The 15,007-nt window shown below is 39.0% G+C and overlaps 1 protein-coding gene and 1 long non-coding RNA gene across 3 annotated transcripts in view; one reads left to right on the top strand and one right to left on the bottom strand.

Moving 5' to 3' along the window:
• The window catches only part of TSHR (thyroid stimulating hormone receptor), a 171,585-nt gene that overhangs the window by 29,230 nt on the left and 127,348 nt on the right, over positions 1-15,007 (bottom strand). Inside the window, exons 6-8 of the mRNA XM_043986846.1 lie at positions 13,219-13,293; positions 10,760-10,837; positions 7,287-7,355 (exon numbers count right to left, since the gene is read on the bottom strand). Coding sequence (XP_043842781.1) covers positions 7,287-7,355; positions 10,760-10,837; positions 13,219-13,293 — 222 coding nt within the window. The remainder of the gene's footprint in view (positions 1-7,286; positions 7,356-10,759; positions 10,838-13,218; positions 13,294-15,007) is intronic.
• The window catches only part of LOC122742545, a 162,984-nt gene that overhangs the window by 14,792 nt on the left and 133,185 nt on the right, over positions 1-15,007 (top strand). The window lies entirely within an intron of this gene.

Below are 15,007 nucleotides of genomic sequence, written 5' to 3' on the forward strand. Positions count from 1 at the left end.
TAAAGTGTCTTGACAGTAGGAACCATATTGGTTTTAATCTTTACTATCCCAGCAGCTATCACAATTTCTTGCACATAGAATCGTGGATTTAGAAATGCAAGGGGCCTGAGAAGTCATCTAAGCTGAATTTCTTAATTTTACAAATGAAGAAACTGTAGCCTAGAGAGGTTAAGTGACTTGCCTGAAGCCACAATGATAGCAAGTGACAGAATCAAGATTCAAACTGAGATCCTCTGACTCCAAATGAAGCAATCTTTCCACTGGGATCACATGACCTCCTTAATAAACGTTTGTTGAATTGTGGAATGAATCATTGAGGGAAGGATAATCCTACTAGTCTACTTCTAGCCCCAATTCCTCCCTCTTGCTCAGGGACATAACTCATATAAGGTAATGCCCCTTGATCAGGTTTCATGAAGTAGTCTAGCTATTGAGTTCTTTTTTTTTTTTTTTTTTAGTGAGGCAATGGGGTTAAGTGACTTGCCCAGGGTCACATAGCCAGTAAGTGTTAAGTGTCTGAGGCCAGATTTGAACTCAGGTACTCCTGATTCCAGGGCCGGTGCTCTATCCACTGCACCACCTAGCCTCCCTGAGTTCTTTTTTAGATCCATGATGCAGGTAAGTAATGCACGCGTGTGTGTGTGTGTGTGTGTGTGTGTGTGTGTGTGTGTGTGTGTGTGTGTGTGTATTAGAAACAGGCAACCTCATTAGCTCTGACTGCTAAGTTTCCCTTCTCGGAGACATTTTCAAGGTAAATTTCAAATCCAAAATGGAATTATTCTATGTTCCCTGACAATTCTTTGATGGTGAAACTTGGGCTGGCATCTGTATCAAACATGAACCAAGGCAGGTTACTGAGCATTCTGATGAGAATACTTCATTGTATAAATATGCTTCCCCTGAGAATAACACTTATTTTGAATGTAAAAGAAACCTCCATTTTTATTAATGTAATCTGAAGTAAAACTGAACTGTTGACTGGAAATTTATATTATTGCAGCAGAAATCAGTTAAATCTGTTAAGAAACACTACCCAGTACAATAGGCAAGGAATGGAGGAAGTAGGGAGAAAATGCTTAAAGTTTTTGATGTTTTGAAAAAGCTTAAGATTTTAAAGTTAATCATTTAGACTATGCCCAAGGATGCTTTAAATTCTTATGTTGAGGAATATATAGCTTTCCCAAGTGTGCTTTGTTCCTTACCTTCTTCTTACTGGTGGTCAAAACTAGGATGTTTTCCCTCCAGAGTCTGACAATGATCAGGGAAATTATTAGTGTGTTTACTATTCTGTTCCTAAACTAATGGTTTCTTTTTTAATGGATAGTTTGTGCCCTGTTAGCACATCAAAAATGGTGTTAAAACTTGCCAGAATATTGGTCAGTCAATAAATGTTTATTAAGTGCCTACTATGTTCTGTAATAAGTCCTGGGGATATAAACAAAAGAGATTGTCAGGCATTAACCATGTGTGGGAATTTAGCCTGCACTCTATCCACTGAGCCACCTAGCTCTCCCCAGTAGAGTAGTCCTGGGTGACACTGGGAAAGACAGGGGATTTCCTTATTGCTATGGTGCCCTTGCTGAGCAGTAATGTAGCCTGTTCCATTCTTGCCCCATCTAAGATGCAGGGCTGTTGTTTTGTGGTACTGAGTCTCTGGACGATACCACTAATGGCTGGGATGTAGTTCATGCCTGACTGAATGTGGCCTGCACAGCTGCCAGGATGGTTCTACCCTGATACTTCAGCATGTATAGCTGGTAGCACTGCCTCTTCTTAACATCCCCTCTCCTACTTTTTGTTTTTGTTTTTGTTTTTAGTGATGCAACTGGGGTTAAGTGACTTGCCCAGGGTCACACAGCTAGTAAGTGTTAAGTGTCTGAGGCCAGATTTGAACTCAGGTACTCCTGACTCCAGGGCCGGTGCTTTATCCACTGCGCCACCTAGCTGCCCCACCCCTACTTTTTAAAGTAGACTTGTGAAGGTGTAAGGAGCTCTCAGCGAGGAATTCTACCAAAGCAGATACTGCTTTGGGAAATAGACAGGTTAAATAACTTGCCCCAAATCACAGAGAATACATTTCAGAGGCAAAACTTGAACACAACCTATTCCTGACTCTAAGGGCTGGCTTTCTATACACTATGCCACATCACCTCTTAGTATAGTATCTGGGTAGGTGGATGTGGGGAGGGGGCCAGGCTAGCATATAAAATATCTACTTTAGGGGGCAGCTAGGTGGTGCAGTGGATAAAGCACTGGCCCTGGATTCAGTAGAACCTGAGTTCAAATCTGACCTCAGACACTTGATACTTACTAGCTGTGTGATCCTGGGCAAGTCACTTAACCCTCATTGCCCTACCAAAAAAAAAAAAAAAAGAAAAGAAAAGAAAAAAGAAGAAAGAAAAAGAAATTATCTACTTTAGTGACACAAAAATATATTCAATTAATTAAGCAAATACTGGGTTACAGGCTGTTTCCAGCCTCAAACTCAAGGCCCTTACCACCCATACCTTTGTTGTTGTTGTTGTTGTTGTTGGTTTTTAAAGTGAGGCAATTGGAGTGACTTGCCCAGAGTCACACAGCTAGTAAGTGTTAAGTGTCTGAGGCCGGATTTGAACTCAGGTTCTCCTGACTCTAGGGCCGGTGCTCTATCCACTGTGCCACCTAGCTGCCCCACTCATACCTTTGCCAGGCAATTCAACTCTACCATTTACTATCTGATTGACTAAGGGAAAATCATTTAAAGTCTCTCAGCCTCAGTTTTCTCATCTATAAAATGAGAGGGGTGGACCAAATAACCTTCCAGTTATAAATTGGTGATACTGCAAACTGAGTTTAATTCAGGACCATACCAGTAAGTCAGAGCAGACATAGAAGTTTCATAATTTCCTACTTTTGGTAGGGATCCAAACCTAATATGCTACAGTAACTTTAGAAGAATGGAGAACTTATGTGATTTCTTTGAAATGCTTAACTTGGAGCCTTTTCTCCCATATACAGTTTTTAAAATATGCATTAATTTAGTACATATTTATCAAGTCCTTAATGATGGAGAGAAACAATGGCATATTATAGGTAGAGAGCCAGCTTAGAGTTAGGAAGACCTAATTTAAAATCCTGCCACTTTACCCCTACTCTATATTACCTTGGGTAAAAACATTAACTTCCCAGTGACACAGGCAGCTCTAGAAATTGCAAAGCAGGAAGTTTACTTATGAGGTCATCTCTTTAGAAGTAAAATCATAGGTAATTTCCAACAACTACATGCTGATTATTGTGAGGGCATAAACATGCATAAGTCACAACCATTGCCTTCAAAGAGTTTACATGCAAGTCCCTTTCTTTCAAGAAATTCTTCATTTGGACTTTGGTTGATTCAAAGCAAGCTGGGTGTGATCTTGAAATAAAATTAGCCAATTATCTTGTAGAGTGGTGGTTAAATTGTTCTATGGGAGCCATCCCAGGGAGCATGTATCTGGAACTCTCTAGGGACATGGTGACTCAATTCTTGGACCATTTGGAGATAGTGAACTTCTTGTTTACTTCCAGTCATATGGTGGCTCAATGTGACATGGTTAGACATTCCTCTTATTGAACTCTGAGCAAGAAGAGCTAATGACAAAATGTTTATGTAAAAGGAAGTGACCATACCCTTAGTATGCTCCTCTTTTCAAGCTTGGGATCAGGGCTGCTTTGAGCTGCATCCTGAGGAAAGGATGTGCCCCTTCATTCCCACCACCTTCTTCATGTATGTATATGCAGACTTCTATGCATACACATGTATAACTATTCCCTCAAGATAATGGAACTTGGCCAGACTGGAACACTGTGATATGGATTCATGTCTACTTAGAATTAGAGACAAGGTGAGCAATCATTTAAGTTGTTCTTTGTCAGTTTTCTTTTTCTTTTTTTTGGTGGGGCAATGAGGGTTAAGTGACTTGCCCAGGGTCACACAGCTAGTAAGTGTCAAGTATCTGAGACTGGATTTGAACTCAGGTCCTCCTGAATCCAGGGCCAGTGCTTTATCCACTGTGCCAACTAGCTGCCCCCTTTGTCAGTTTTCTTAAACCAAATGACATGGTTTCTACAACTGAGAGAGAAGCTTCTCACTTACCCAGTCCCTCACTGCAGTCCCCTTGAGAGCCATGAGCACGTGGAAGATAAAGTACATGTCTTGCCTAGGTGACCATGAGCCTCTTCTGTTTGTTCTTGCCTGATCTTAGGCAAGTGAGTTTCTATCATAAGATGACAGGGTCTAGGATTGAAGGTATCCTATTGAGTCTGAGAGGTTTAGAGATTCTGGATCTTTTTGGTCAAAACTGACTAGTGACCCGGGGTGTTCTCAGAAGCTGTTTTAGCCCTCTTGAAGAAGATGACTACAAACAAGAGAATAAAGACCAAGGCATGGGCTGGTTTACCAGACTACATGGACCTTAATGAAGACAGGGTATAACTGAAGTAAAATGTAAAATACTCAATCAGCAGTTCTACCAATTGCTTTATGTTCTGCTGAAGTTTAAGTATCAGCCTTGCCAAGTGACTAGCAATAGTTTTAAGTTACTGAATTCTGTTTTAAGTCATTTTATCAATCCACATTGTGAATTTTTTGTCTCTTTTGGAATTTTTTTATATATATGAAATTAAAGACCTATCCCTCTATCATGCCTGATTTATATTGTATATTAAGTATCTTTTTGCTTCCCACTTTGGGAAGATCTGCAAATGAGCCACAATTGAAACTTCAAATAATTTGTTCTTGGGGTACCAAGGTGATGGTTTAGTTAGCTGAAGAGTAGAAGAAAAGGGATCCTACTTTGCCTTCTCATTAGAGGCCAGGTTTCTTCCAGGACTGAACTCAGTCCAGATTTCATTCCTGGGTTCAGAGCAAAGTGGCCCCTTAGAGAAGAAAACAGTGGGAACAGTGCCTCAGGCCTCCTGGGCCCAGGAACGGTTGATCAATGAAAGACTTGTATTAATTCAATGAAAAACAACATATTTGTTTATTTGTAGGGTCTTATGTTTCCAGCTTGGGATCTTGTAACGTGTATCCTATTCCAAGCAGGCCACTTCTTCTGAGGATCCAGAAAGTGGTGAAGACAGAAGTACACAGCAGCATGAATTTTGCTTATTTGCAACCTATGCTAGATAATGGGTTTGGTTTTTTTGTTGTTGTTGTTGTTGTTTTTTAAATTTTTGATGGGGCAATGAGGGTTACGTGACTTGCCCAGGGTCACATAGGTAGTAAATGTCAAGTGTCTGAGGCCAGATTTGAGCTCAGGTACTCCTGAATCCAGGGCTGGTGCTTTATCCACTGCGCTACCTAGCTGCCCCTGTTTTTTGTTTTTTGGTTGTTTTTTTTTGAGAGGGAAAAAGTAGGCTATGACTTCATAGCCATTTCTGAGTTAATCAAGTATAAAATGTCTACCTTCCTGAGAATGTGTCATGAATGAATAAATAAGAAAGCTTAGCCTTCAACCTACTCGATACTTAATTGATACTCTTATTTCTTGCACATATAGGGATCAGAAATCTAGAGATGGAAGAGACATCAGTAGCCACTTAACTCAATCATCTTATTTTATAATTGATCAAACAAGAAGCCAAGAAAATTGTGTCATGCCCAAGTTCATATCAGAATATGATTTGAACCCAGGTCCTCTGCTTCTAGTCACTGTATCGTGCTTTGCTTCATTCCCACCCCTGTGTATGTATATGTATACAAATACATAAATATATAACAGAAAAATTAATAAATATACATATATAAAATATATATCATATATATCTACACATTTACATATACATTGTTGTTGTTGGTCCTTCACTCCTTATTTTTTTTTTTTTGCAGGGCAATGGGGGTTAAGTGACTTGCCCAGGGTCACACAGCCAGTAAATGTCAAGTGTCTGAGGCCGGATTTGAACTCAGGAACTCCTGAATCAGGGGCCGGTGCTTTATCCACTGTGCCACCTAGCCGCCCCCTGGTCCTTCACTCTTGAAGAAGACCATGACATTGGGGTGATAACTTGCAGTGACTTTTTTCTTTTTCTTTTTGTTTTTTTTTTTTAGTGGGACAATGAGGGTTAAGTGACTCACCCAGGGTCACACAGCTAGTAAGTGTCAAGTGTCTGAGGCCAGATTTGAACTCAGGTACTCCTGAATCCAGGGCCGGTGCTTTATCCACTGCTCCACCTAGCTGCCCCGACTTTTATTTAAGTTAGGCTGGGCTGTGCAAAGTCACCAACCTAACTCTCTCCTCCAGAGCCATCTGGGTCCAGTGGCAAGACATACATCAGGACAACTGGAAATGGCCCTGTATGTTTAAGGCCATTGGGGTTAAATGACTTGCCCAGGGTCACACAGCTAGTAAGTGTCTGAGGTGAGATTTGAACTCAAGTCCTCCCCACTTCAGGGCCAGTGCTCTATCCACTGAGCTACCTAGCTACCCACTTACGTATACAGAAAACTATATGGAGACAAAATAACGGAACTCAGCTAGTATCTCATTATTGGAGCACTGTGATATGCATTCTAGTCTAGTTAGAATTAGGGACAGGGTGATCAGTCACAAGTTGTTCTTTGTCAGTTTTCTTAACACGGTCTCTACCACTGAGAGAGAAGCTTTTGGTGGAATTTGTCAGTGAATCCTAACTAGATGAGGTATGTTATATTCCATATCCCAACATGTAATGATATTATCATCTTATCCTCCACAGACTCCAGAGGAAAACCAAACACTGCATTATTCCTCCTTGCAAGCTAGCTTTGTGGCTCTGTTGTAAACATTCAGGGTCATTAATAAATAGAATGGGTTGATGTTTGTCGTTGTGTTTGTCTGAGGTGTTGTGACTCCACTTCTTGCTTGGCTCTTGGGTTTAGCCACTTTCTTTTGAAACCTCTGGTCATCTTAAGTTCTTCTTTTTTTTTTTTTAATGAGGCAATTGGGGTTAAATGACTTGCCCAGGGTCATACAGCTAGCGTTAATTGTCTGAGGATGGATTTGAACTCAGGTCCTTCTGACTCCAGGGCCGGTGCTCTATCTACTGCACCACTAGCTGCCCCTGGTCATCTTTTCTATCTATAAACCCTCCTCTTCTATGCCCTTTCTTCCTCACTCTTCATTCATACCATCAACCCCAATTTTTATCCATCTTTGATTTATGAATTTATCATAAGCTTGTCTTTTCCTAACAGTTCTATAAAGAAAACTTAAAAACACATTCACAATTCTAGGTTACTCTTTTCCTCCTTATTTGGAGATAGTTATCATAACTATAATTTTACTTACACAGCATCCAATTTTGTCCCATTGAAGGCCTGCCCTTGGACTGAGGTAAAACCATTATTATAGAGTTTCCTGCAAGTCATAAAGAAGAGAAATTAGTGACCTATGACATGTCCCATTGGTCACTTTCTGAAGGTTTAGTCTTTATTTCTTCAAGGTCAGAAAAATAAAGAATTTTTTCAGAGCTAGTTATGGGTCATCCAAGAAAACTTCATAGTCATGCTCATTTTTTTGAGTATTTCTTTTCTTTTTTGGGGGGGGGGGGGCGCAATGACAGTTAAATGACTTACCCAGGGTCACACAGATAGTAAGTGTCAAATGTCTCAAGTTGGATTTGAACTCAGGTCTCCTGAATCCAGGGCCAGTGCTTTATCCACTGCGCCATCTAGCTGCCCCCATGCTCATTTTTTTTTTAACTACAATAAAGCAGCCTGATTGCTCACTTTATGCTTCAGACTTGGCTTTGAATAACTAATTCTCTTCTCAGAGGATGAAGATTTGTCTTCACTGAAGATAGTCAAAGAGTGTTGAAGGCATTAAAGATAGTTTCAGAAGAGGTTTTACCAAAATGGAAATAATACTGATATAATAATCCCTGGCAAATGGCTCACTGGCCACAACCCTCCCTCTCCTGGGATTTTTAGTTCTAGTTTGGGAAGAGAGAAAACTAATGGGAGACCATTCCTCTGACAGGGCATAGGTGAGAGGAGGAACACAGAGGTTTTCACAAAGAGGATTGGCAGTAGGAATTGTGGAGAGAGGAAAGAAGAGGTAGCAGTGGTCCTATGGGAACAGCAAGATGGGAAGAAGCAGCTGGTTCTGCCACATCTGTAATTCCCTTCTTTAAGACCATAACCTCTATCTAAATGGGAAAACTGAGAGATACATAAGACTGTATGCATTTTACTCAGTGCTTGCCTGAGAGAAACAAGCTAGCTGGGGCCTATCCCACCCCACCTTACTTCTATTTCTGGTTTTCTTAACACGTTTGGAGCATTTTATGTTGTTTCTCATAAATATTCATGATTGACCGTGTCCTTGTTTTTGAGTGTTCCTTTGTTTGTGTCACAAGGGCACAGTGAGAACCTCAAAGGAGAGAGGGACCTTTCCCAGTACAAAGTTGGGAGCCTCAGCCTGCATCCATTGCTAGAAAGTGTTGCTCTCTAGCAGGGTATATATGGAAGTCATTTAAAAGCTATCTTTCTAAGTGTAGAATTATTATGAATTAGGGCCCTATTTTATAAACTTGCCTCAAACACAAGTCAACATTACATTGAAATAAGTAAAGGGTGAAACATTCTTTTTTATATATTTACATGGTCTGGTATATTTGTTTATTTTTAAAGAATCAAAGTATTACAGAGTTGGGAGAGATTTCAAACATCTAACCCCTACCCAAAGCATGAATATTATCTACTATTTTCCTAACAAGTAAACATTCATTATCCATTTCATGACATTCACTGACAAAGAACTCACTACTCTTCAAAAAAAAGTTGATCTACAGTCACCTTACAGTCAAATATAACTAAAAGAAATAGTGAGATCTTAGGGTCCCAGGATTTAGATCTGGGTCCCATGGCGGGTAACCTTAGGTTATACTACTATTCTTAGCCTTTACATAGATTAAATTTTTTAAAAAATCACATTACTTTTATTTATTTATTTGGTGAGGCAATTGGAGTTAAGTGACTTGCCCAAGGTAACACAGCTGGTAAGTGTCAAGGGTCTGAGGTCGGATTTGAACTCAGGTCTTCCTGACTCCAGTGTTGGTGCTCTATCCACAGCGCCACCTAGCTGCCCCCCACATTACTTTTAAATGAGCTCATGGAACATATAACAAGTCAGGAAGTCTCATCTGCATTATTATTTCTCTCATTTCACAGATGAGGGAATTGAAGCATGAAAGGGACTTGTCTAAATGCAATTGTCAAGCCAGAATCAATATTTAGTCTTTATTGCTTCAAGCTCAATCCCTCTCCCTTCAATCTGTCACTATTTTGGGTGGGTGGATGGGAATAATATTTTGCTCTTTTTTTTGTTTTGTTTTCCATATTCCACATAAAGGGTGGTTAAGTTGATGACAAGAATATCCATTTAAGTAAGAACAGGGCCTCAGTTTCCTCATTTGTAAAATGGAAATGGTACGTTAATGATTTCTAAGTCTCCTTCCAGTTCTAAATCCCATGATCTTATCTTCACTGTGCTCCAAAAGTGAGTAATTTCTTTCTCTCTCTCTCTTTTTTTTTTTTTTGTGTGAGGCAGTTGGGGTTAAGTAACTTGCCCAGGGTCACACAGCTAGTAAGTGTTAAGTGTTTGAGGTCAGATTTGAACTCAGGTACTCCTGAATCCAGGGCCAGTGCTTTATCCACTGCGCCATCTAGCTGCCCCTTTTTTTATTTTTTAATTTTTTTACTGAGTAATTTCTTTCTAACACTATGAAGAGAGGAGGCTCCTGGGCATTTGAAATGCTCTTAATTTGACTCCATAGACAAGCAAGACAATAATAAAAATTGCCAAGATTTATATAGTGTTTTAAGGTTTGCAAAGTGTTTTATATATGTTATGTCATTTGATTCTCACACCAACCCTGTGAGGTAGGTGCTATTATTATTCCCTTTTTTACAGATGAAGAAACTGATGCTAAGGGAGGTAGAATGACTTTTCTAGGGTCACATAGTCAGTAAATGTCTAAGGGAGGATTTGAACTCAGGTCTTCCTGACTCTGAGTCCAACACTCTAATTCATTGTATCACTGAACTACATCACTCCATAATAGATAATAGTCTAAAGGAAAGGAATTTTGCAAGTAAAGAAACAGAGGGAAAAGGTTAGGAAGTTAGACTGAACTTTCCGTTTCATCAGAACTATGGTTTAGTTCTTGTGTGCTTATTTCCAGATGCTTTGGGAGAGAGAAAGAAAGGTAGAAGGGGGGAAGGGGGGAATAGAGAGGAGGAGGAGGAGGAGGAGGAGGAGGAGGAGCTGGAGAGACACTGATGACAAGGTAATTTGGCTGAACTTCCCAGGACTAACTAGATTGGGTTCTGGTAAAAGGCATATTCTATTAAAGCACTTAATGCTTCTGTGGAAGAGCTCTTTCCTGTCAAAGAAGTGTATGCTACTCTAGAAGCACAAAGAGCTAAGTTATTTTTCCTCTCATTTTATTTACCCCCACAGTTAGAAACTCAGAATTTCCCAGGTTTCAGGAGAATTTTTTAAAAATCTGCTTTTGATAACATACAGTGAGCCTAACCATTCTAAGGCAGAAGGACTAGGCTTGTGTAGCAGCACTACTGGGCTCAGACAATGTGTGCCCTTTCAGAAGTTTAAAAAACTTCATTGGAGTAACATGCCTTCGAGTTATTAAGCTCAAGTGTAAAGAGGAAGCAAAAGCTATTTTCATTCAAGTCTCACAAGGAATATGGTAATGAATAGAAAGGTCCAGGGGTAACAGGGGTTCAGTAGGCAGAACTTACAAGGTTAAGGTCTCATTGCACAGCCCTTGGAAAGCATTCGCAGGAATTGAAGTTATGAAAGGGTTATCTGTAATTTCACTGCAATAAGGAGAAAAAGAAAAACTACTGTGAGGAAAAAAATCAAAACATTGAATTAACCCTGGTCAAGGTCTTTTGCTACAGCAATGCCCTGCCAGAGAATTGATATCACAAACTAAATCTAAACTCATTTCTATTTTAGTCCCATGGAGCCTCGGAGGTTAGGCAGTTTGCTTGTTGGGTCAGCTTCAAAGAAGTGGGAATCTAGTAGAATGATCAGCATGGGTGGATCAATAATTTACAATGCAACATTAGGCATTTCTTGAATGAGTGATAGGGTCACCAACAGCAAAATTACCTAAGAAGGGCCAAAGTTGGTGAATATTGAAATTCTCCAACTGTGCCCTGGCTATTAAAAAAAAAAAAGGATTGGAGAAAGGCAATAGTTAAAATTTTCAAGGGTTAACAAGAAGTACTTTACTTAACCACATATTTAACCAGAAGTACTTTCTTTAAACAGATATTTAACCAGAATTTGAACTGGCATAACTTTGTTGGACACATGGATCTCTGGAACTTCTCTAAGCCAATGAGATTTCATGAAAATAACTTGTCCCTTTATCTGGACAGTGCCACGCTGAAGCAGGGTGTTTCATTAGTTCCAACAGAAACCTTGGAGTTGGCAGTTTTGGCAACATCTTCAGATGTTGCTAGTTCCTCTTCAAAAACTTGACCTGTGGACTTCTCTGTAACTGACTTTCCCCATTCACACACTGAGAATCAGAACTATAAAATACCCAATAAGATTATGAAGACAGCAAAGGGTAGGACAGAAATCAGAAGACATAAATATGTCAATGGATGTTTTGCTTAGATAAAAGAATGCAGACCTGGAGTTTAATCTTCATCCCACTAGATAGGCCATAGGATTTAAAGCTGGAAGAGATCCTTGAAATTACCAAATCCAGCCCAAATAACTCATTTTGCAGAAGAGGACACTGACATCCAGAGTGGTTCAGTGTGCCAAAGGCCACACCAGTAATAGAGGAGGAAATGGCAAAGCACTCCAGTATCTTTGCCAAGAAAACCCCAAATGGGGTCATGAAGAGTCAGACAGGACTGAAAAATCTGCACAACAACAAGGACACTTAAAGAGTGCTTAAAGGGTTAGGAAGCACTTTATCATCTTATTTGGGCCACTAGGTGGCAGAGTGGATAGAGTGCCCAGGTCAGGAATTAGGAGGACCTGCATTTAAATCTGTCCTCAGCAAACCACTCCAGGATCTTTGCCAAGAAAACCCTAAGAGGGGTCACAAAGAGTTGGACATGACTGAAACGACTGGACAACACTGATAATAAATAGCAGAACCACGATTTGAACCTGGATTGACTTTAAATCCAGCTCTCTTTCACTGTTCCACTCTGCCTCTTACACACAAGGACATGCAGGCTGAGAAAAATTAAGGAATTTTCCCAAGGTCACATACCTAGTAACGAGTAGAATTGGGACTAAATCTTAGGTTTTCATTCATTCAGAAAATTTTTCAGTGTCCAGGTCTTCTGGTCCAGGGTTCTAGCTACTACCTTTCTTGCTCTCTTTAAATCCTATGAGACATCACTAGTGAGTATCCCTATACTACAAATTGAAAAAAAGAAAAGTACAAAGAGGATTGTAGCTCAAGTCTGCATAGGAAATTTTTTATTGTTTAGTTATTTTTCAGTTGTGTCTTACTCTTCATCACTTCATTTGGGGTCTTCTTGGCAAAGATACTGGAGTGAATTGCCATTTCCTTCTTCAGCTCATTTTACACTTGAGAAAACCGAGGCAAACAGGGTCTTGCCCATGATCATACAGCTAGTAAGCATCTGACACCAGATTTGAACTCAGGTCTTTCTGATTCCTGGCCCTGTACTCTATCTGCTGCACCACCCAGCTGCCCCAAGACTAAGTGAGACAAACAAGCATGTGAAAATATTCTATCAAAAATAAGGCATTATTGCTACAATTATTGCTGCAATGACTACTACCATCAAAAATATAGACAATATTTATAACTAGAGGTAGTGTGGTATGGTTTACAGAGCACTATATTTGCCTCTAAAATATCTATCAGGTCATCAACAAACTGCAATTTGCAATGGAGGAGGAAGTTCCCACTCTCAAGTGTCCCTACACTGATGAAATCACAGATACCTTGTATATTTTAATGATGCAGCTATTGTGAGAATTCTGATCTTGAAAATGTTTTGTGATTCTGGAGAAAAAAGCATTGTCATATGAGGGGAAAAGTACCAATATGAGTTTGCCAAACAAATGTCATTTTTAAGAGATTTTTGAATTTCAAGGTTTCCATCATATTTTCAGTATCTTAAAAAAAGGAGGATTTCTCTAATTGATATCTTTGGAGTCAGTAACATTGAAAAGTTATGTGCATACTTACAGTATAAAGAACACATCAGCTGAATTAATTTTGGTCAGGTCAGGAAATATTTTAAGTCCAGTATTGAAAATCCCACTAAATTACACAGTTAAAGAAACAAAAATAGAAGTTAGGTTTAAGAAAGCATCACAAACATGCATTAAACATATCATACCAGGGCAGCTAGGTGGCACAGTGGATAGAGCACCAGCCCTGGATTCAGGAGGACTTGAGTTCAAATCTGGCCTCAGACACTTAACGATTACTAGCTGTGTGACCCTGGGCAAGTCACTTAACCCCAATTGCCTCACCAAAAAACAAACAAACATATTATACCACTGCTTGGTCATTCATCTATTGATTTTTGTTGTGCAGATTTCTCAAAAAATGTGACATTCCTTTCTTCTTCCCCATTCGGGATTGCCTTCTTTCTTGAATTGGCTGTATAATCTTTGATCTATGAATGCTTTATGACAGATAACTTCTGTTTACTAGCCTTCTTGTTCTTTTTGTACAAAATTCTATCTCCCATCTCCATGCCTTTGTATAGGCTATACCCCACTCTTGTTATACAGTCCCTCCTCACTTCCTTAGCTCCCTTCACATCTGAATTCAAATGTCACTTCCTACATTAAGCCTTTTCTGATTCCCCCATGCAATTAGTGTCTCTTGAAATTACATTGTATTCACTTCATATATATATATATATATATATATATAGTTTCCTCCAGGTGGATGTAGGATCCTTAAATGTGGACTTGTTTAATTTTTGACTTGGTATATTCTGCACATAGCACAGTGCCTTGCTCATACTAAATGAATAAAAAATCTTTGTTGCTTATTAAATGCTTGGCAAATACATCTACATTCAGAAGGACTTGCTTCAAGACACATAGGTTCTACTTTTTCAACCAGCTATCTAGTTACTTGGAAACTAACATTCATCTGGATTCAATGAGACTAATGGGTTCAGATTCCTTTTCCTTTGGTTTTTGTTTGCTTGTTAATTTTGGTGGTGGAGGGGTATGTTGATATAAAAGAACAAACCATACCAATACCTTGGTTTTCTCAATCAGATTTTACATTGATATGTTAAGAAATAAGTCTTTCTTCAAAGTGGCCCGGGAATGCCAGCACAGTGGCATAAAACTTCAAATATGAATATGTTCAGAAAAATGAAAACAATTAGAAATTATTTTAATAATAAACCTGCCTTTATTTTTATTCAAGTCCTTAAGGAACTGCAAAATCCTAAAAATATCTTTTGAAATCATTACTATATTATGTTTCATTCAATCACCTTCTATAATATCTGCTTTGGACAAAGCATTATGCTGGGAGGAGATATGAAGATAAGTAAATCAGTTCTTTCCCTTCAAGAGCTAATAATATAGATTTGGAAAGAAAGTATAAATAGAGACTATTTAAAAAAATCATTTATGTGTTTATGATAAGTTTACAGCATTAACCTAAATGTTCGATTAGCTATAATATCTCACTCCTAATCCATGATAGCTAAAAGGGAATTTAATTTTCATACATACTGTATGGTTATTAGTTCAGTAGCTGTTTCTCATACTGGAATTGGGTAAACTTGATACTTTAAGGTAGGATTCTTCATTTATAAATCTCATTTTAAGTTTTTTACTTTATTCTAAACTACTCCATCAATGCCTGAGCATAGTTTCTTTGTACATGGGAAGTTACCCTAAAAATATTTGTTGGTTCGTCATGGTGTATATTGAGGCAAGTGACATTCTTGTCTTACAATACCTGCATTACTATCTATCTATCTATCTATCTATCTATC

The sequence above is a fragment of the Dromiciops gliroides genome, chromosome 2 (genome assembly GCF_019393635.1).
Source record: "Dromiciops gliroides isolate mDroGli1 chromosome 2, mDroGli1.pri, whole genome shotgun sequence".
Taxonomy (NCBI): domain Eukaryota; kingdom Metazoa; phylum Chordata; class Mammalia; order Microbiotheria; family Microbiotheriidae; genus Dromiciops; species Dromiciops gliroides.